Below are 21,665 nucleotides of genomic sequence, written 5' to 3' on the forward strand. Positions count from 1 at the left end.
CTGTAACTAACTAATTCTTATTACACACTGGTCTGTAACTAACTAATTCTTATTACTCATGAATGGTCTGTAACTAACTAATTCTTATTACACACTGGTCTGTAACTAACTAATTCTTATTACACACTGGTCTGTAACTAACTAATTCTTATTACACACTGGTCTGTAACTTACTAATTCTTATTACACACTGGTCTGTAACTAACTAATTCTTATTACATACTGGTCTGTAACTAACTAATTCTTATTACATACTGGTCTGTAACTAACTAATTCTTATTACACACTGGTCTGTAACTAACTAATTCTTATTACACACTGGTCTGTAACTAACTAATTCTTATTACACACTGGTCTGTATAACTAACTAATTCTTATTACACACTGGTCTGTAACTAACTAATTCTTATTACAAACTGGTCTGTAACTAACTAATTCTTATTATACACTGGTCTGTAACTAACTAATTCTTATTACATACTGGTCTGTAACTAACTAATTCTTATTACAAACTGGTCTGTAACTAACTAATTCTTATTACACACTGGTCTGTAACTAACTAATTCTTATTACAAACTGGTCTGTAACTAACTAATTCTTATTACACACTGGTCTGTAACTAACTAATTCTTATTACATACTGGTCTGTAACTAACTAATTCTTATTACATACTGGTCTGTAACTAACTAATTCTTATTACAAACTGGTCTGTAACTAACTAATTCTTATTACACACTGGTCTGTAACTAACTAATTCTTATTACACACTGGTCTGTAACTAACTAATTCTTATTACACACTGGTCTGTAACTAACTAATTCTTATTACATACTGGTCTGTAACTAACTAATTCTTATTACACACTGGTCTGTAACTAACTAATTCTTATTACACACTGGTCTGTAACTAACTAATTCTTATTACACACTGGTCTGTATAACTAACTAATTATTATTACACACTGGTCTGTAACTAACTAATTCTTATTACACACTGGTCTGTAACTAACTAATTCTTATTAAACACTGGTCTGTAACTAACTAATTCTTATTACATACTGGTCTGTAACTAACTAATTCTTATTACACACTGGTCTGTAACTAACTAATTCTTATTACAAACTGGTCTGTAACTAACTAATTCTTATTACACACTGGTCTGTAACTAACTAATTCTTATTACACACTGGTCTGTAACTAACTAATTCTTATTACATACTGGTCTGTAACTAACTAATTCTTATTACACACTGGTCTGTAACTAACTAATTCTTATTACACACTGGTCTGTAACTAACTAATTCTTATTACACACTGGTCTGTAACTAACTAATTCTTATTACACACTGGTCTGTAACTAACTAATTCTTATTACACACTGGTCTGTAACTAACTAATTCTTATTACACACTGGTCTGTAACTAACTAATTCTTATTACACACTGGTCTGTAACTAACTAATTCTTATTACACACTGGTCTGTAACTAACTAATTCTTATTACACACTGGTCTGTAACTAACTAATTCTTATTACACACTGGTCTGTAACTAACTAATTCTTATTACAAACTGGTCTGTAACTAACTAATTCTTATTACACACTGGTCTGTAACTAACTAATTCTTATTACACACTGGTCTGTAACTAACTAATTCTTATTACAAACTGGTCTGTAACTAACTAATTCTTATTACACACTGGTCTGTAACTAACTAATTCTTATTACATACTGGTCTGTAACTTAACTAATTCTTATTACACACTGGTCTGTAACTAACTAATTCTTATTACACACTGGTCTGTAACTAACTAATTCTTATTACACACTGGTCTGTAACTAACTAATTCTTATTACACACTGGTCTGTAACTAACTAATTCTTATTACAAACTGGTCTGTAACTAACTAATTCTTATTACACACTGGTCTGTAACTAACTAATTCTTATTACACACTGGTCTGTAACTAACTAATTCTTATTACACACTGGTCTGTAACTAACTAATTCTTATTACTCATGAATGGTCTGTAACTAACTAATTCTTATTACACACTGGTCTGTAACTAACTAATTCTTATTACACACTGGTCTGTAACTAACTAATTCTTATTACATACTGGTCTGTAACTAACTAATTCTTATTACACACTGGTCTGTAACTAACTAATTCTTATTACACACTGGTCTGTATAACTAACTAATTCTTATTACAAACTGGTCTGTAACTAACTAATTCTTATTACTCATGAATGGTCTGTAACTAACTAATTCTTATTACACACTGGTCTGTAACTAACTAATTCTTATTACACACTGGTCTGTAACTAACTAATGGTCTTATTACACACTGGTCTGTAACTAACTAATTCTTATTACACACTGGTCTGTAACTAACTAATTCTTATTACAAACTGGTCTGTAACTAACTAATTCTTATTACACACTGGTCTGTAACTAACTAATTCTTATTACACACTGGTCTGTAACTAACTAATTCTTATTACACACTGGTCTGTAACTAACTAATTCTTATTACACACTGGTCTGTAACTAACTAATTCTTATTACACACTGGTCTGTAACTAACTAATTCTTATTACACACTGGTCTGTAACTAACTAATTCTTATTACACACTGGTCTGTAACTAACTAATTCTTATTACACACTGGTCTGTAACTAACTAATTCTTATTACACACTGGTCTGTAACTAACTAATTCTTATTACACACTGGTCTGTAACTAACTAATTCTTATTACACACTGGTCTGTAACTAACTAATTCTTTTCTTATTACACACTGGTCTGTAACTAACTAATTCTTATTACATACTGGTCTGTAACTAACTAATTCTTATTACACACTGGTCTGTAACTAACTAATTCTTATTACACACTGGTCTGTAACTAACTAATTCTTATTACACACTGGTCTGTAACTAACTAATTCTTATTACACACTGGTCTGTAACTAACTAATTCTTATTACACACTGGTCTGTAACTAACTAATTCTTATTACACACTGGTCTGTAACTAACTAATTCTTATTACACACTGGTCTGTAACTAACTAATTCTTATTACACACTGGTCTGTAACTAACTAATTCTTATTACACACTGGTCTGTAACTAACTAATTCTTATTACACACTGGTCTGTAACTAACTAATTCTTATTACACACTGGTCTGTAACTAACTAATTCTTATTACACACTGGTCTGTAACTAACTAATTCTTATTACACACTGGTCTGTATAACTAACTAATTATTATTACACACTGGTCTGTAACTAACTAATTCTTATTACATACTGGTCTGTAACTAACTAATTCTTATTACACACTGGTCTGTAACTAACTAATTCTTATTACATACTGGTCTGTAACTAACTAACTGGTCTTCTTATTACACACTGGTCTGTAACTAACTAATTCTTATTACATACTGGTCTGTAACTAACTAATTCTTATTACACACTGGTCTGTAACTAACTAATTCTTATTACATACTGGTCTGTAACTAACTAATTCTTATTACACACTGGTCTGTAACTAACTAATTCTTATTACACACTGGTCTGTAACTAACTAATTCTTATTACATACTGGTCTGTATAACTAACTAATTCTTATTACATACTGGTCTGTAACTAACTTATTACACTGGTCTGTAACTAACTAATTCTTATTACACACTGGTCTGTAACTAACTAATGGTCTTATTACATACTGGTCTGTAACTAACTAATTCTTATTACATACTGGTCTGTAACTAACTAATTCTTATTACACACTGGTCTTCTTATTACACATGAATGGTCTGTAACTAACTAATTCTTATTACACACTGGTCTGTAACTAACTAATTCTTATTACACACTGGTCTGTAACTAACTAATTCTTATTACTAATTCTTATGAATGGTCTGTAACTAACTAATTCTTATTACACACTGGTCTGTAACTAACTAATTCTTATTACAAACTGGTCTGTAACTAACTAATTCTTATTACTCATGAATGGTCTGTAACTAACTAATTCTTATTACACACTGGTCTGTAACTAACTAATTCTTATTACACACTGGTCTGTAACTAACTAATTCTTATTACACACTGGTCTGTAACTAACTAATTCTTATTACACACTGGTCTGTAACTAACTAATTCTTATTACACACTGGTCTGTAACTAACTAATTCTTATTACACACTGGTCTGTAACTAACTAATTCTTATTACACACTGGTCTGTAACTAACTAATTCTTATTACACACTGGTCTGTAACTAACTAATTCTTATTACATACTGGTCTGTAACTAACTAATTCTTATTACACTGGTCTGTAACTAACTAATTCTTATTATAACTAACTAATTCTTATTACACTGGTCTGTAACTAACTAATTCTTATTACACACTGGTCTGTAACTAAACTTATTAACTGGTCTGTTCTTATTACACACTGGTCTGTAACTAACTAATTCTTATTACACACTGGTCTGTACTAACTAACTAATTCTTATTATTACACACTGGTCTGTAACTAACTAATTCTTATTACACACTGGTCTGTAACTAACTAATTCTTATTACACACTGGTCTGTAACTAACTAATTCTTATTACACACTGGTCTGTAACTAACACTTATTACACACTGGTCTGTAACTAACTAATTCTTATTACACACTGGTCTGTAACTAACTAATTCTTATTACACACTGGTCTGTAACTAACTAATTCTTATTACACACTGGTCTGTAACTCACTAATTCTTATTACAAACTGGTCTGTAACTAACTAATTCTTATTACACACTGGTCTGTAACTAACTAATTCTTATTACACACTGGTCTGTAACTAACTAATTCTTATTACAAACTGGTCTGTAACTAACTAATTCTTATTACACACTGGTCTGTAACGAACTAATTCTTATTACTCATGAATGGTCTGCCATTCACATGAATGACATCACTGCACTAAAAGAAAACCTTCCCTTGAAAACACAGCAATAACCATGTGTATGTTACAGGCTGCAACTAGCCTACAGTAGTTTACAGTTATTTGATCACCTGCTGTATACTTTAGGCTAATCCACATCTGTTTCCTCCATTTAATTGCATGTAGTTGATCGTTATGGTCGGTGAGGAGAGAGGCGACCGTGTCAGAAACACGTGTATTATCTTGGCCATTTCTGCACCTCGTGTCAGAAACACTTGTATTATCTTGGCCATTTCTGCACCTCGTGTCAGAAACACTTGTATTATCTTGGCCATTTCTGCACCTCGTGTCAGAAACACTTGTATTATCTTGGCCATTTCTGCACCTCGTGTCAGAAACACTTGTAATATCTTGGCCATTTCTGCACCTCGTGTCAGAAACACTTGTATTATCTTGGCCATTTCTGCACCTCGTGTCAGAAACACTTGTATTATCTTGGCCATTTCTGCACCTCGTGTCAGAAACACTTGTATTATCTTGGCCATTTCTGCACCTCGTGTCAGAAACACTTGTAATATCTTGGCCATTTCTGCACCTCGTGTCAGAAACACTTGTATTATCTTGGCCATTTCTGCACCTCGTGTCAGAAACACTTGTATTATCTTGGCCATTTCTGCACCTCGTGTCAGCTGCACTGCCGTTATTAACTGAAATAAACAACAGCCATTGAAAACCAGACGTATGCGCAGTCAAAAGATGCCTTCATAAAACTGTGTCCTGTTGTATTATGGGGTGTTATGGGGTGTTATGGGGTGTTATGGGGTGTTATGGCTACTGGGGTCTCTCATTAAAGCTCCATTGAGACGTGATTTAACCCCAGTGAATCACAGTGTCCCTCATGGCTAAACAATATTGCAGGGGCCTCCCTCCTCTCTTTCCTTTCCCCTCTCCGTCCCTTTGGCTGGGCCCACTCGGGAACTACGTGCCTGCAGCTCAAACAGCCTGGCTGCAGGGGTAGGACAGGGTAGGACACCCAGCTGTCATGTCTAATTACAGGCCTGAATACGGAGCAGGGATGAATAACTAACGCGGGGTCCATAGTGACGCTAGCTACTAGCTCTGTTCAAGGGGCCAATACTGTACGGACAGACAAACTGGCTTCGGCTTTAGAAATACAGTCGCAGTGGCAGCTCTGCTGTTTCAGGACTGTGTGTGTGTGTGTGTGTGTGTGTGTGTGTGTGTGTGTGTGTGTGTGTGTGTGTGTGTGTGTGTGTGTGTGTGTGTGTGTGTGTGTGTGTGTGTGTGTGTGTGTGTGTGCGTGTGCGTGTGCGTGTGCGTGTGTGTTCGAGGGAGAGGGAGAGGAAGAGAGGTGGACAGGGTTCTGGGGTTCAGTAAAGCATGCTATGTTTAGACTAGTTTGAATGCAGTAATGAACAGAGTTTTCCTCTTCGTTCTTCTACGTGTGGTTTCTGTCCCATGAGGCACTTGGTCTTTTGGCTTCCGACGTAGTTTTAGTGGGAGACGAAGACAGAAGAGGAGTGACGGTTGGTTGTGTTGACAGTGTGTGATGATGATTCTGTTGACTGGCTTTGTGATTCCTGGGACACATTATCAGTCTGCAAATGTCTGTTGACTGAAAATTATAACTACCTTAATGTTAAAAGTATTTTATGCTTAGTACAACATCTCTCATTGAAGTGACTATAGACTACGGTATATTTATTCTCTGGTTACTATAGACTACAGTATATTTATTCTCTGGTCACTATAGACTACAGTATATTTATTCTCTGGTCACTATAGACTACAGTATATTTATTCTCTGGTCACTATAGACTACAGTATATTTATTCTCTGGTCACTATAGACTACAGTATATTTATTCTCTGGTCACTATAGACTACAGTATATTTATTCTCTGGTCACTATAGACTACAGTATATTTATTCTCTGGTCACTATAGACTACAGTATATTTATTATCTGGTCACTATAGACTACAGTATATTTATTATCTGGTCACTGTAGACTACAGTATATTTATTCTCTGGTCACTATAGACTACAGTATATTTATTCTCTGGTCACTATAGACTACAGTATATTTATTCTCTGGTCACTATAGACTACAGTATATTTATTCTCTGGTCACTATAGACTACAGTATATTTATTCTCTGGTCACTATAGACTACAGTATATTTATTCTCTGGTCACTATAGACTACAGTATATTTATTCTCTGGTCACTATAGACTACAGTATATTTATTATCTGGTCACTATAGACTACAGTATATTTATTCTCTGGTTACTATAGACTACAGTATATTTATTCTCTGGTCACTATAGACTACAGTATATTTATTCTCTGGTCACTGTAGACTACAGTATATTTATTCTCTGGTCACTATAGACTACAGTATATTTATTATCTGGTCACTGTAGACTACAGTATATTTATTCTCTGGTCACTATAGACTACAGTATATTTATTATCTGGTCACTATAGACTACAGTATATTTATTCTCTGGTCACTATAGACTACAGTATATTTATTCTCTGGTCACTATAGACTACAGTATATTTATTCTCTGGTCACTATAGACTACAGTATATTTATTCTCTGGTCACTATAGACTACAGTATATTTATTCTCTGGTCACTATAGACTACAGTATATTTATTCTCTGGTCACTGTAGACTACAGTATATTTATTCTCTGGTCACTATAGACTACAGTATATTTATTATCTGGTCACTGTAGACTACAGTATATTTATTCTCTGGTCACTATAGACTACAGTATATTTATTATCTGGTCACTATAGACTACAGTATATTTATTCTCTGGTCACTATAGACTACAGTATATTTATTCTCTGGTCACTATAGACTACAGTATATTTATTCTCTGGTCACTATAGACTACAGTATATTTATTCTCTGGTCACTATAGACTACAGTATATTTATTCTCTGGTCACTATAGACTACAGTATATTTATTCTCTGGTCACTATAGACTACAGTATATTTATTATCTGGTCACTATAGACTACAGTATATTTATTCTCTGGTCACTATAGACTACAGTATATTTATTCTCTGGTCACTGTAGACTACAGTATATTTATTATCTGGTCACTGTAGACTACAGTATATTTATTCTCTGGTCACTATAGACTACAGTATATTTATTCTCTGGTCACTATAGACTACTGTATATTTATTATCTGGTCACTATAGACTACAGTATATTTATTCTCTGGTCACTATAGACTACAGTATATTTATTCTCTGGTCACTATAGACTACAGTATATTTATTCTCTGGTCACTATAGACTACAGTATATTTATTCTCTGGTCACTATAGACTACAGTATATTTATTATACTATTTATTTATTCTCTGGTCACTATAGACTACAGTATATTTATTCTCTGGTCACTATAGACTACAGTATATTTATTCTCTGGTCACTATAGACTACAGTATATTTATTCTCTGGTCACTATAGACTACAGTATATTTATTCTCTGGTCACTATAGACTACAGTATATTTATTCTCTGGTCACTATAGACTACAGTATATTTATTCTCTGGTCACTATAGACTACAGTATATTTATTCTCTGGTCACTATAGACTACAGTATATTTATTCTCTGGTCACTATAGACTACAGTATATTTATTCTCTGGTCACTATAGACTACAGTATATTTATTCTCTGGTCACTATAGACTACAGTATATTTATTCTGGTCACTATAGACTACAGGTCACTATAGACTACAGTATATTTATTCTCTGGTCACTATAGACTACAGTATATTTATTCTCTGGTCACTATAGACTACAGTATATTTATTCTCTGGTCACTATAGACTACAGTATATTTATTCTCTGGTCACTATAGACTACAGTATATTTATTATCTGGTCACTATAGACTACAGTATATTTATTCTCTGGTCACTATAGACTACAGTATATTTATTCTCTGGTCACTGTAGACTACAGTATATTTATTCTCTGGTCACTATAGACTACAGTATATTTATTCTCTGGTCACTATAGACTACAGTATATTTATTCTCTGGTCACTATAGACTACAGTATATTTATTCTCTGGTCACTATAGACTACAGTATATTTATTCTCTGGTCACTATAGACTACAGTATATTTATTCTCTGGTCACTATAGACTACAGTATATTTATTCTCTGGTCACTATAGACTACAGTATATTTATTCTCTGGTCACTATAGACTACAGTATATTTATTCTCTGGTCACAGTATATTTACTACAGTATATTTATTCTCTGGTCACTATAGACTACAGTATATTTATTTATCTGGTCACTGTAGACTACAGTATATTTATTCTCTGGTCACTATAGACTACAGTATATTTATTCTCTGGTCACTATAGACTACAGTATATTTATTCTCTGGTCACTATAGACTACAGTATATTTATTCTCTGGTTACTATAGACTACAGTATATTTATTCTCTGGTCACTATAGACTACAGTATATTTATTCTCTGGTCACTATAGACTACAGTATATTTATTCTCTGGTCACTATAGACTACAGTATATTTATTCTCTGGTCACTGTAGACTACAGTATATTTATTATCTGGTCACTATAGACTACAGTATATTTATTCTCTGGTCACTATAGACTACAGTATATTTATTATCTGGTCACTATAGACTACAGTATATTTATTCTCTGGTCACTATAGACTACAGTATATTTATTCTCTGGTCACTATAGACTACAGTATATTTATTCTCTGGTCACTATAGACTACAGTATATTTATTCTCTGGTCACTATAGACTACAGTATATTTATTCTCTGGTCGCTGTAGACTACAGTATATTTATTCTCTGGTCACTGTAGACTACAGTATATTTATTATCTGGTCACTATAGACTACAGTATATTTATTCTCTGGTCACTATAGACTACAGTATATTTATTCTCTGGTCATTAGGATGTAGGCCAGGTATGGAGGTCATTATACCTGTGCTGTAAAACTAAGTGTTGAGGATCTGAACAGCTTTCTGTAACACTTTTGAAACACATCAAGGCACTTTGAACTTCAATGAAAACGTGTCAAAGTGTTTAGATTGTAAAGACCAGTGCTTATTTACTCTAATACTTGTTAAACACACGAACACGTTTATTCAGTAGAAGTCATTAGGTTTTGTACACTAAACACTGGGGGTGTTGTTTTAACACTGTAGGGTGTAATGCCATATTTGCATATTTCCCAGCATGCTTTTCAAATGAATGTGAGAGATAACCACCAATCACTGTGTTTGTTAGTGACAGAGATATGATTGTTGCCTTCAATAACTTCTACTACTGAAGCCTGCACCAGATGACTGACTAAGTGAATGTGTTTCCATTCAAAAATGAACCCTTAATGACCTCATATTATATATGTCATACGGTCTTTAGTTATGGCCTAGTTATCCTCGACATTGTGGTTTGAAAATCCTGGCTCACGGGCCACATCAGACCTGCAAGTCACAATGTGCTGGTTTGTGAAGTGATTAGTTGTTCCTATCAGAATCCAGCCAGAGGGAGGATATCCAAGAATTAGAATATTTCAGTCAGAATGGTTGCTATGGTGAAGGATTTAACAAACAAGACGACCTAAACCAGGGCTCCCCAACTGGTGATTTCACTATTTATTTTATTTTTGGAATTCTGTTCCAAAGGATTCCTATTCATAATTAACATATACTTGTATATGTGATCATATACGCAAGGTTTGAAATTTTAGTCAAATATTAAGTTTGTTTGGGCTTCTTGCAGTCAATTTGCAGTCTACAAATGACTTGTAATTATGTTCCGGATCCCTGACCAGCCGCTCTTACAAACTTGGGCTGTCAGCTGAATCTAAGTGAAGACCCCTGACCTAAACCATCTAAACTGGAACAACCATCTCAGTAACGGGTGGAATAAATCCAATCGGTAAGGGGTTGGATTTATACCACCCGTTACTGAGATGGTTGTTCAAGTTTAGATGGTTTAGGTCAGGGGTCTTCACTTAGATTCAGCTGACAGACCAAGTTTGTAAGAGCGGCTGATTAGTTTAGAACAATTTGAGTCATCTTTTTATAGTATAAGATCATTTATTCAATCAATGTGCATGAGGAAAAACAGATATTAAAGCAAACTATTCTAAAGATCAACAAAGCATGCTGGGAGATATGATAATGAGTGTGTGTGTGTGTCCCCTGCTGAGAGAGTTAGTGAAAATGAACCCGACGCGTTTGAGTAACAACAACACCACGTGATTGAAAATATTTCTTGACTGTTCAGTTGTTCTGAAATGTAGGTAACGTGACAGACATTCATTCCTAACACTGATCTGAATTATAGACGTGGAAAGTCACATGAATTTCTAACGACTAAATGCACTCTGAACAGGACAATGGAAACATATTTCACATGTGAACACCTAGGAGATAGGTGTTTGCCTGGTTGGAAACTGACTGGAGAAAGCTGACTATCATGTTTAATATTGCGCTCTTTAACACGTGTGTTTAAGATGGGAACACTTAATGGCTAATCTAAACATCTCATGTTTAAGTTTCATACACAGACATTAAGGTTATAAACGGGTCACATGTTTCATGGTTTTACAGTGATTTACAATGACTCTTTTCTGTTCTAGGGAGATCGTGTGATTAGAAATGTGCGTCCCAAATGGCAGCCTATTCCCTACATAGTGCACTACTTTTGACCAGAGCCCTATGGACCCTAATATGCCCAATGGGCCCTGGTAAAAAGTAGTTCATTATGTATGGAATAGGCTGCCATTTGAAAAATAAACAAGGTCCCGTTTCTAACCTCCATAAAGGGGTGGTGTAGTCCTGTTTCTAACCTCTAAGAGGGGTGGTTTAGTCCTGTTTCTAACCTCTAAGAGGGGTGGTTTGGTCCTGTTTCTAACCTCTAAGAGGGGTGGTTTAGTCCTGTTTCTAACCTCTAAGAGGGGTGGTTTAGTCCTGTTTCTAACCTCTAAGAGGGGTGGTTTAGTCCTGTTTCTAACCTCTAAGAGGGGTGGTTTAGTCCTGTTTCTAACCTCTAAGAGGGGTGGTTTAGTCCTGTTTCTAACCTCTAAGAGGGGTGGTTTGGTCCTGTTTCTAACCTCTAAGAGGGGTGGTTTGGTCCTGTTTCTAACCTCTAAGAGGGGTGGTTTAGTCCTGTTTCTAACCTCCATAAAGGGGTGGTTTAGTCCTGTTTCTAACCTCTAAGAGGTATGGTTTGGTCCTGTTTCTAAGGGGTGGTTTAGTCCCGTTTCTAACCTCTAAGAGGTATGGTTTGGTCCTGTTTCTAAGGGTGGTTTAGTCCTGTTTCTAACCTCTAAGAGGTATGGTTTGGTCCTGTTTCTAAGGGGTGGTTTAGTCCTGTTTCTAACCTCTAAGAGGTATGGTTTGGTCCTGTTTCTAAGGGTGGTTTAGTATTTTGTCTTGGAGGACCATCTATTCATTGTGTTTGTTTTTCTCTCTCTCTCCAGGTCGAGACATGGCCAACACAACCCTACCAGGTTATCCCCCTCACGTACCCCCCACCGGCCAAGGCAGCTACCCCACCTCAACACTGGCCGGAATGGTTCCTGGTGAGTCTACGTTTTTTTGTAGATATTACATTTTAGTTTAATATGTTATTTTCATTTCAAGATTGTATTAACAGTTTCTCAAATAAAGCAATGACCTGTAGAGTGGACACACAGCACACATCAAGAGGCTATCAAGAAACGAGTCCTGCTGGATGACTGAGAGACAGACAGAGACATGGTTAAAAGACATGTCCTCTCAGTTCCACTCCAGTATCTTAACTCACATCAAGACTATCAAGAAACGAGTCCTGCTGGATGACTGAGAGACAGACAGAGACATGGTTAAAAGACATGTCCTCTCAGTTCCACTCCAGTATCTTAACTCACATCAAGAGGCTATCAAGAAACGAGTCCTGCTGGATGACTGAGAGACAGACAGAGACATGGTTAAAAGACATGTCCTCTCAGTTCCACTCCAGTATCTTAACTCAGTCCTGCATCTGAGAGACAGAGGCTAAAAGACATCAGTTCCACTCCAGTATCTTAAACATCAAGAGACTATCCGAGTCCTGCTGATGATAGACTGAGACATGGTTAAAAGACAGACAGAGACATGGTTAAAAGACATGTCCTCTCAGTTCCACACCAGTATCTTAACTCACATCAAGAGGCTATCAAGAAACGAGTCCTGCTGGATGACTGAGAGACAGACAGAGACATGGTTAAAAGACATGTCCTCTCAGTTCCACTCCAGTATCTTAACTCATTATCTCTCTGTGGTGTATACAGTGCATGAGGCATTCCCAGGAGCCGTCGATAAACAGCTAGCGATCTCCTCTCCTCCGTCTCCCTCCCAGTCATCCACTCGGCCTCCTCAGTGGTCAGAGCACCTCCCTTTCCTCCTCTACTTAACCTGCAGTTCAGGTTCACAACAAACAGTGAAGGGTCACAACACACAGGCATGGGAGGCCAGTCAATATTTAAATCACTATCTCTCTAAGGAGGGTCAGGCTGTGCCAGGGCTAGTGTTTCACTGCCAGAACACAGCAACCAGACACTGGGGCGAGACGGGATTGGACAGGATGCATTCTGGTTACAGCACTGATTCACTGGTTGTTTCCTGGTATTCCCCCTCCCTGTGCACGTATACCCCAACCCAGCACAGGCAGCACGCACCGCCATTTGTCTTTGAGCTGATCAACCCATGCGGAAAGGAAATCCAATCGAGTGCACAGCTGTGTTAGAAAATCATTAACCGATTACAGCATGCTCAAATGGCTTCAGGATTCAGCCCCCCCCCCCACTCCCCTCTCCCGCGTCCATCCGTGCGATCACTGTTTTGTCCACTGGATGTAATGCACACTGCTGATTTTAATGTCAGTTTCAGCATAGAGTATCAGCAACACACACAGAGCCTTCACAAGGTGTTCACACTGCTTGACTTTTTCCACATTTTGAGGTGTTTTGCAGCCTGAATTTAAAATGGATTCAGTGTCACTGATACACACAGTACCTCATAATGTCAAAGGGCAATTATGTATAAATGTTTACAAATGAATGAAAAATTAAAAGCTGAAATGTTGTGAGTCAATAAGTGTTAAACCCCTTTGTTACGGAGATCCTAAATAAGTTCAGGAGTTCAGGACTTCCACAGTGTAAAGTCACTGTGATTACACGAGTACTTTCACAGTGTAAAGTCACTGTAATTACATGAGTACTTCCACAGTGTAAAGTCACTGTAATTACATGAGTACTTCCACAGTGTAAAGTCACTGTAATTACATGAGTACTTCCACAGTGTAAAGTCACTGTAATTACATGAGTACTTCCACAGTGTAAAGTCACTGTAATTACATGAGTACTTCCACAGTGTAAAGTCACTGTAATTACATGAGTACTTCCACAGTGTAAAGTCACTGTAATTACATGAGTACTTCCACAGTGTAAAGTCACTGTAATTACATGAGTACTTCCACAGTGTAAAGTGACTTTAATTGCATGAGTAATTCCAAAGTGTAAAGTCACTGTAATTACATGAGTACTTCCACAGTGTAAAGTCACTGTAATTACATGAGTACTTCCACAGTGTAAAGTCACTGTGATTACATGAGTACTTCCACAGTGTAAAGTCACTGTAATTACATGAGTACTTCCACAGTGTGAAGTGACTGTAATTACATGAGTACTTCCACAGTGTAAAGTCACTGTAATTACATGAGTACTTCCACAGTGTAAAGTGACTTTAATTACATGAGTAATTCCAAAGTGTAAAGTCACTGTAATTACATGAGTACTTCCACAGTGTAAAGTCACTGTGATTACATGAGTACTTCCACAGTGTAAAGTCACTGTAATTACATGAGTACTTTCACAGTGTAAAGTCACTGTAATTACATGAGTACTTTCACAGTGTAAAGTCACTGTAATTACATGAGTACTTTCACAGTGTAAAGTCACTGTAATTACATGAGTACTTTCACAGTGTAAAGTGACTGTGATGTAACGTGCTCTCTATTATTTCCATGACAGTCAGTTCATCTGGTTGGAGATGGAGAACACAATGTGTTTTTTTGTCACCACGTCTTATCAAATATATATTCTTTATCACTCAGTCGTTCTCATCAGTCACGAGCCACCAGCAGTAACATGGTGCTGGTGGCTCTCCTTTAAACCCTTCATTTATCTGACCCACAGACACTAAGATTTAGTGACAGGCCCCAAACACTGTTAAAATCTCAGCCTTTTATTGTCTCATAAAAGAATAAAACGTGTTGGACCAACAGCATTGCTCACTGGCATGGTCTAAGTTACTTCCTGCCCGCACTGAACTTCTGTGGCACAAAACAGCCAGACCTGGGGGTTCAGATCTATAGAAAGGGGTTGCCATTCCTCGGAGGAAGTCTATAACAAGAGTTTATAATGCCATTTCAACCATCAGAAAGGATGCTAGCAAATGTGTTAAAATCACAGTGTTTACACAGAGTTGTATGATGTGGAATATAGACGAGGTACAGGACAGTAGTTACTATGACAGCAGGTGTTAAGAGGTACAGGACAGTAGATACTATGACAGCAGTTGTTATGAAGTACGGGACAGTAGATACTATGACAGCAGGTGTGAAGAGGTACAGGACAGTAGATACTATGACAGCAGGTGTTATGAGGTACAGGACAGTAGATACTATGACAGCAGGTGTTATGAGGTACAGGACAGTAGATACTATGACAGCAGGTGTTAAGAGGTACAGGACAGTAGATACTATGACAGCAGGTGTAATGAGGTACAGGACAGTAGATACTATGACAGCAGGTCTAATGAGGTACAGGACAGTAGATACTATGACAGCAGGTGAGGTACAGGACAGTAGATACTATGACAGCAGGTCTAATGAGGTACAGGACAGTAGATACTATGACAGCAGGTGTTATGAGGTACAGGACAGTAGATACTATGACAGCAGGTGTAATGAGGTACAGGACAGTAGATACTATGACAGCAGGTGAGGTACAGGACAGTAGATACTATGACAGCAGGTGTTAAGAGGTACAGGACAGTAGATACTATGACAGCAGGTGTTAAGAGGTACAGGACAGTAGATACTATGACAGCAGGTGAGGTACAGGACAGTAGATACTATGACAGCAGGTGTTAAGAGGTACAGGACAGTAGATACTATGACAGCAGGTGTAATGAGGTACAGGACAGTAGATACTATGACAGCAGGTGTTAAGAGGTACAGGACAGTAGATACTATGACAGCAGGTGTAATGAGGTACAGGACAGTAGATACTATGACAGCAGGTGTTATGAGGTACAGGACAGTAGATACTATGACAGCAGGTGTTATGAGGTACAGGACAGTAGATACTATGACAGCAGGTGTTATGAGGTACAGGACAGTAGATACTATGACAGCAGGTGTTATGAGGTACAGGACAGTAGATACTATGACAGCAGGTGTTAAGAGGTACAGGACAGTAGATACTATGACAGCAGGTGTTAAGAGGTACAGGACAGTAGATACTATGACAGCAGGTGTTAAGAGGTACAGGACAGTAGATACTATGACAGCAGGTGGTAGATACTATGACAGGTCTAATGAGGTACAGGACAGTAGATACTATGACAGCAGGTGTTATGAGGTACAGGACAGTAGATACTATGACAGCAGGTGTTAAGAGGTACAGGACAGTAGATACTATGACAGCAGGTGTAATGAGGTACAGGACAGTAGATACTATGACAGCAGGTCTAATGAGGTACAGGACAGTAGATACTATGACAGCAGGTGAGGTGACAGGACAGTAGATACTATGACAGCAGGTGAGGTACAGGACAGTAGATACTATGACAGCAGGTGTTATGAGGTACAGGACAGTAGATACTATGACAGCAGGTGAGGTACAGGACAGTAGATACTATGACAGCAGGTGTTAAGAGGTACAGGACAGTAGATACTATGACAGCAGGTGTAATGAGGTACAGGACAGTAGATACTATGACAGCAGGTGTAAAGAGGTACAGGACAGTAGATACTATGACAGCAGGTGTTAAGAGGTACAGGACAGTAGATACTATGACAGCAGGTGTTAAGAGGTACAGGACAGTAGATACTATGACAGCAGGTGTAATGAGGTACAGGACAGTAGATACTATGACAGCAGGTGTTATGAGGTACAGGACAGTAGATACTATGACAGCAGGTGTTAAGAGGTACAGGACATTAGATACTATGACAGCAGGTGTTAAGAGGTACAGGACAGTAGATACTATGACAGCAGGTGTTATGAGGTACAGGACAGTAGATACTATGACAGCAGGTGTTAAGAGGTACAGGACAGTAGATACTATGACAGCAGGTGTTAAGAGGTACAGGACAGTAGATACTATGACAGCAGGTGTTAAGAGGTACAGGACAGTAGATACTATGACAGCAGGTGTAATGAGGTACAGGACAGTAGATACTATGACAGCAGGTGTTAAGAGGTACAGGACAGTAGATACTATGACAGCAGGTGTAATGAGGTACAGGACAGTAGATACTATGACAGCAGGTGTTAAGAGGTACAGGACAGTAGATACTATAACAGCAGGTGTTAAGAGGTACAGGACAGTAGATACTATGACAGCAGTTGTTAAGAGGTACAGGACAGTAGATAATATGACAGCAGGTGTTATGAGGTACAGGACAGTAGATACTATGACAGTGGGTGTGGAAGACCACAACTGTCAGATTTTCATCAGATCTTTCAGTCTTGCATCATGAAAATTAAATGGAGAGAAATAATAAGAACTAAATAACCTGGTTGACTAGTCTCACATAAATGACTATTAAATTACCCCCATATGTTATATATGAGGGGAAATGGCTAGCAAGTGAAAGAGTTTCACAAGATAATGGAATGGGACTTTAGAAATGCTAATTGTTTTGTTTTGTTTTACAGGGAGTGAGTTTACAGGAAACCCTTACAGTCATCCACAGTACACGACCTACAACGAGGCATGGCGGTTCAGCAACCCAGCATTACTAAGTGAGTGTGACTGACTGGACTCTTACAGCATATCACAACCACTACAGTGTTATTATATATATATATTTTAACATATCCCTTTAAATTATATATATATTTTAAAATGTGCAACATTGCAACATTTGTTTTATTGTATTAGACTTGGCCGTTATAATGAATTTACAACAGCTAACGGATACAACCGTTAGAATAGGAGTTATTGAGAAGACCACAGGAGACATAATTACAGTGTTTTGTGGGTTATGGTGGATGTTGTTTCCAACGGTCCATTTCTTCTGTTAACCTTCCAGGTTCCCCTTATTATTATAGTGCCACATCCAGAGGTTCCGGACCACCTACTGCTGCCACGGCATATGACCGCCACTAGTTACCATGGAAACCAAATCAACCACCACCACCTACACCATGACTACAACCATGGCTTCGGCAGCGTCCATGTTGCCCCGGTGTGAACAGAGGGCATGAGGGGATACCGTTAAAGACAGCTAACAGGCAGCTCCATTTCCTGTATATCACACTACTACACACAACAGAAGAAGAACAGTCCTCCTGGATACCACACTACTACACACAACAGAAGAAGAACGGTCCTCCTGGATACCACACTACTACACACAACAGAAGAAGAACGGTCCTCCTGGATACCACACTACTACACACAACAGAAGAAGAACGGTCCTCCTGGATACCACACTACTACACACAACAGAAGAAGAACGGTCCTCCTGGATACCACACTACTACACACAACAGAAGAAGAACGGTCCTCCTGGATACCACACTACTACACACAACAGAAGAAGAACGGTCCTCCTGGATACCACACTACTACACACAACAGAAGAAGAACGGTCCTCCTGGATACCACACTACTACACACAACAGAAGAAGAACGGTCCTCCTGGATACCACACTACTACACACAACAGAAAATTACCTGATCGTTCGGGATACCACACTACTACACACAACAGAAAATTACCTGATCGTTCGGGATACCACACTACTACACACAACAGAAAATTACCTGATCGTTCGGGATACCACACTACTACACACAACAGAAAATTACCTGATCGTTCTGGATACCACACTACTACACACAACAGAAAATTACCTGATCGTTCGGGATACCACACTACTACACACAACAGAAAATTACCTGATCGTTCGGGATACCACACTACTACACACAACAGAAAATTACCTGATCGTTCGGGATACCACACTACTACACACAACAGAAAATTACCTGATCGTTCGGGATACCATGCAGACAACTTTCCATCAACCATGAATTTGGATTCCTTCAAAGTAGTGAAAAATGTCAAATTCTTCGTTCTGATCTGCGTGACTGTACATTACCACTAGAGACTTTGAAAGACTATATATACGTGATACTACTGAGGTTACTGAGGTAAAAAAAAAAAAAAAAAAAAAGTTTTGAAAATGAAAAGGAGGAATTTGTATCTTTTCCTTTTTTGTAATGGTCCTCCGTTTGTTTTTCCTCCTTGGTGGATCAAAACGTTACATTACTTGACTGATCTGTCGGCTGACGGAGGGACCCGTCCTGAGCTGAGAGTCCAGTACAGTATAGTAGCAGGCTGTTGTTCCCTTCCTTCTGCATCGGTCTGAACCTTCTACTCTACGGGCAGTGCAATGAGATCAAAGCTAAAGACATTGGCGTCGATGCGACTAAGGCTGCCGCAGCTTGGTTCCACTCCTCTATTACAAACAAACGTACAGTCATTTTTGTAACCAACCAAACGTTCAAGCATGATTAAATGAATCAGTTGCTTGTTTTTGACGATGATGCCAGGAGCAGATTATGAGGCGGTGTTCTCTGTGATACACAATCAGACGGAGGGTAAAGAAAACAAGAAAACGCTCAATTGATAAATGACAAGGACATTGTGACATACCGTGTGGTCTTCTAATTTACAAGTTTTACAAATTAAAAATAAACCTAGTAAATATATTCTTAAAGATTTTTTTATTTTGTTTTTATAATTGTTATTGACATCTTAATGAATTGCAAATAATATGCTTGACTTTTTGTTGTTGTCATTTTTATTTGTCAGGATACTAGAAATAATCAGGCAGAATCTATTTTGTATTTGTTTTTCATTTTGCACTATTTTTTGAGTTTTGACACACTGGGAGCGCTATTATGCAGACTTTGACCTGGAGGTTTGACACACTGGGAGCGCTATTATGCAGGCGTTTGAACCTGGATACCTATTTGTCTTGTTTTACAGTATGTTATTACGTTGAAGAACCGTTCAAAGGAAGAAGAAACAAATAACCATGACATCATCACGACATCATCACGACTTCATCACAAAATCATCACGACATCATCACGACTTCATCACGACATCATCACGACATCATCACGACTTCATCACGACATCATCACGACATCATCACGACATCATCACGACATCATCACGACATCATCACGACATCATCACGACATCATCACGACTTCATCACGACATCATCACGACATCATCACGACTTCATCACGACATCATCATCATCACGACATCATCACGACATCATCACGACATCATCACGACATCATCACGACTTCATCACGACATTCATCACGACATCATCACGACTTCATCACGACATCATCACGACTTCATCACGACTTCATCACGACATCATCACGACTTCATCACGACATCATCACGACTTCATCACGACATCATCACGACTTCATCACGACTTCATCACGACATCACATCATCACGACTTCATCACGACATCATCACGACATCATCACGACATCATCACGACTTCATCACGACTTCATCACGACATCATCACGACTTCATCACGACATCATCACGACATCATCACGACATCATCACGACATCATCACGACATCATCACGACTTCATCACGACTTCATCGTTTTGGTCTGGAGAGGCACTTCAGATGTCGCTGCTTTCTGTTGACCGTTTCCTTGACTTCCCAGTAGCATTATTTCTGGAGACGCTTTGGTAAAACACTACTGCAATTCCCCCAGTTTGTCTCTACCTGTACGCTTACTATCCACACATACTCAACCCGGGAAGTTAGCATGGCACACACACACACACACACACACACACACACACACACACACACACACACACACACACACACACACACACGCACACACACACACACACACACACACACACACACACACACACACACACACACACACACACACACACACACAGACACACACACACACACACACAGTAGGACACACACACAACACACACACACACACTAAAACACACACACACACAGGAGCTAACATTTTAAGTTTGAACCTAAGTCTTTGGCATTAAGATATAGCATAACATTTGCTCAATTAACTATTTTTCTTTGACTAACTAATTAAATCATTAATAGTCAAGTTTAATGGTTATTGCTTGCATCCTGCATGGCACCCAATTCCCTTTATAGTGCACTACTTTTGACCAGAAGTAGCGTACTACGGTGGGAATAGGGCTCCATGTGATACGCAGAAATAGTATCGTTAGTATAGTAATTTAATTCTGATGTGGCCTTCGTCACATAATGATGTGTCAAC

At 37.9% G+C, this 21,665-nt stretch overlaps 1 protein-coding gene and 2 long non-coding RNA genes across 7 annotated transcripts in view; 2 read left to right on the forward strand and 1 right to left on the reverse strand.

Annotated features, from left to right (window-relative positions):
• Window positions 1-18,530, forward strand: part of LOC118381253 (paired box protein Pax-2a-like) — a 67,240-nt gene extending 48,710 nt beyond the window's left edge. Inside the window, exons 8-10 of one of the 2 annotated variants that reach the window (XM_052506005.1) lie at window positions 12,494-12,595; window positions 17,981-18,067; window positions 18,377-18,530. In XM_052506005.1, the coding sequence (XP_052361965.1) occupies window positions 12,494-12,595; window positions 17,981-18,067; window positions 18,377-18,519 (332 nt within the window). In that variant the 3' untranslated portion in view covers window positions 18,520-18,530. Of the gene's footprint in view, window positions 1-12,493; window positions 12,596-17,980; window positions 18,068-18,357 lie in introns of both variants that reach the window. The other variant, XM_052506006.1, reaches the window with a different exon arrangement.
• Window positions 15,449-17,739, forward strand: LOC127922307 (uncharacterized). Of its 3 annotated transcripts, none has more exons than XR_008110846.1 (5): window positions 15,449-15,889; window positions 15,929-16,191; window positions 16,757-16,795; window positions 17,445-17,551; window positions 17,708-17,739. It is a non-coding gene; the product is annotated as an uncharacterized LOC127922307 (long non-coding RNA). The 3 variants fall into 3 exon arrangements; XR_008110845.1 differs by having other exon boundaries at window positions 15,929-16,079; XR_008110844.1 differs by lacking the exons at window positions 16,757-16,795; window positions 17,445-17,551; window positions 17,708-17,739 and adding an exon at window positions 16,904-17,122 and having other exon boundaries at window positions 15,929-16,230.
• Window positions 18,531-18,989: 459 nt separating the features above from the next.
• Window positions 18,990-21,155, reverse strand: LOC127922306 (uncharacterized). 2 transcript variants are annotated; one of them, XR_008110843.1, is made up of 3 exons: window positions 20,672-21,155; window positions 19,185-20,554; window positions 18,990-19,139 (listed from the first exon to the last, which is right to left on the reverse strand). It is a non-coding gene; the product is annotated as an uncharacterized LOC127922306 (long non-coding RNA). The 2 variants fall into 2 exon arrangements; XR_008110841.1 differs by having other exon boundaries at window positions 19,185-20,587.
• Window positions 21,156-21,665: the final 510 nt, after the last annotated feature.

Source organism: Oncorhynchus keta, unplaced genomic scaffold (assembly GCF_023373465.1).
Source record: "Oncorhynchus keta strain PuntledgeMale-10-30-2019 unplaced genomic scaffold, Oket_V2 Un_contig_2517_pilon_pilon, whole genome shotgun sequence".
Lineage (NCBI taxonomy): Eukaryota > Metazoa > Chordata > Actinopteri > Salmoniformes > Salmonidae > Oncorhynchus > Oncorhynchus keta.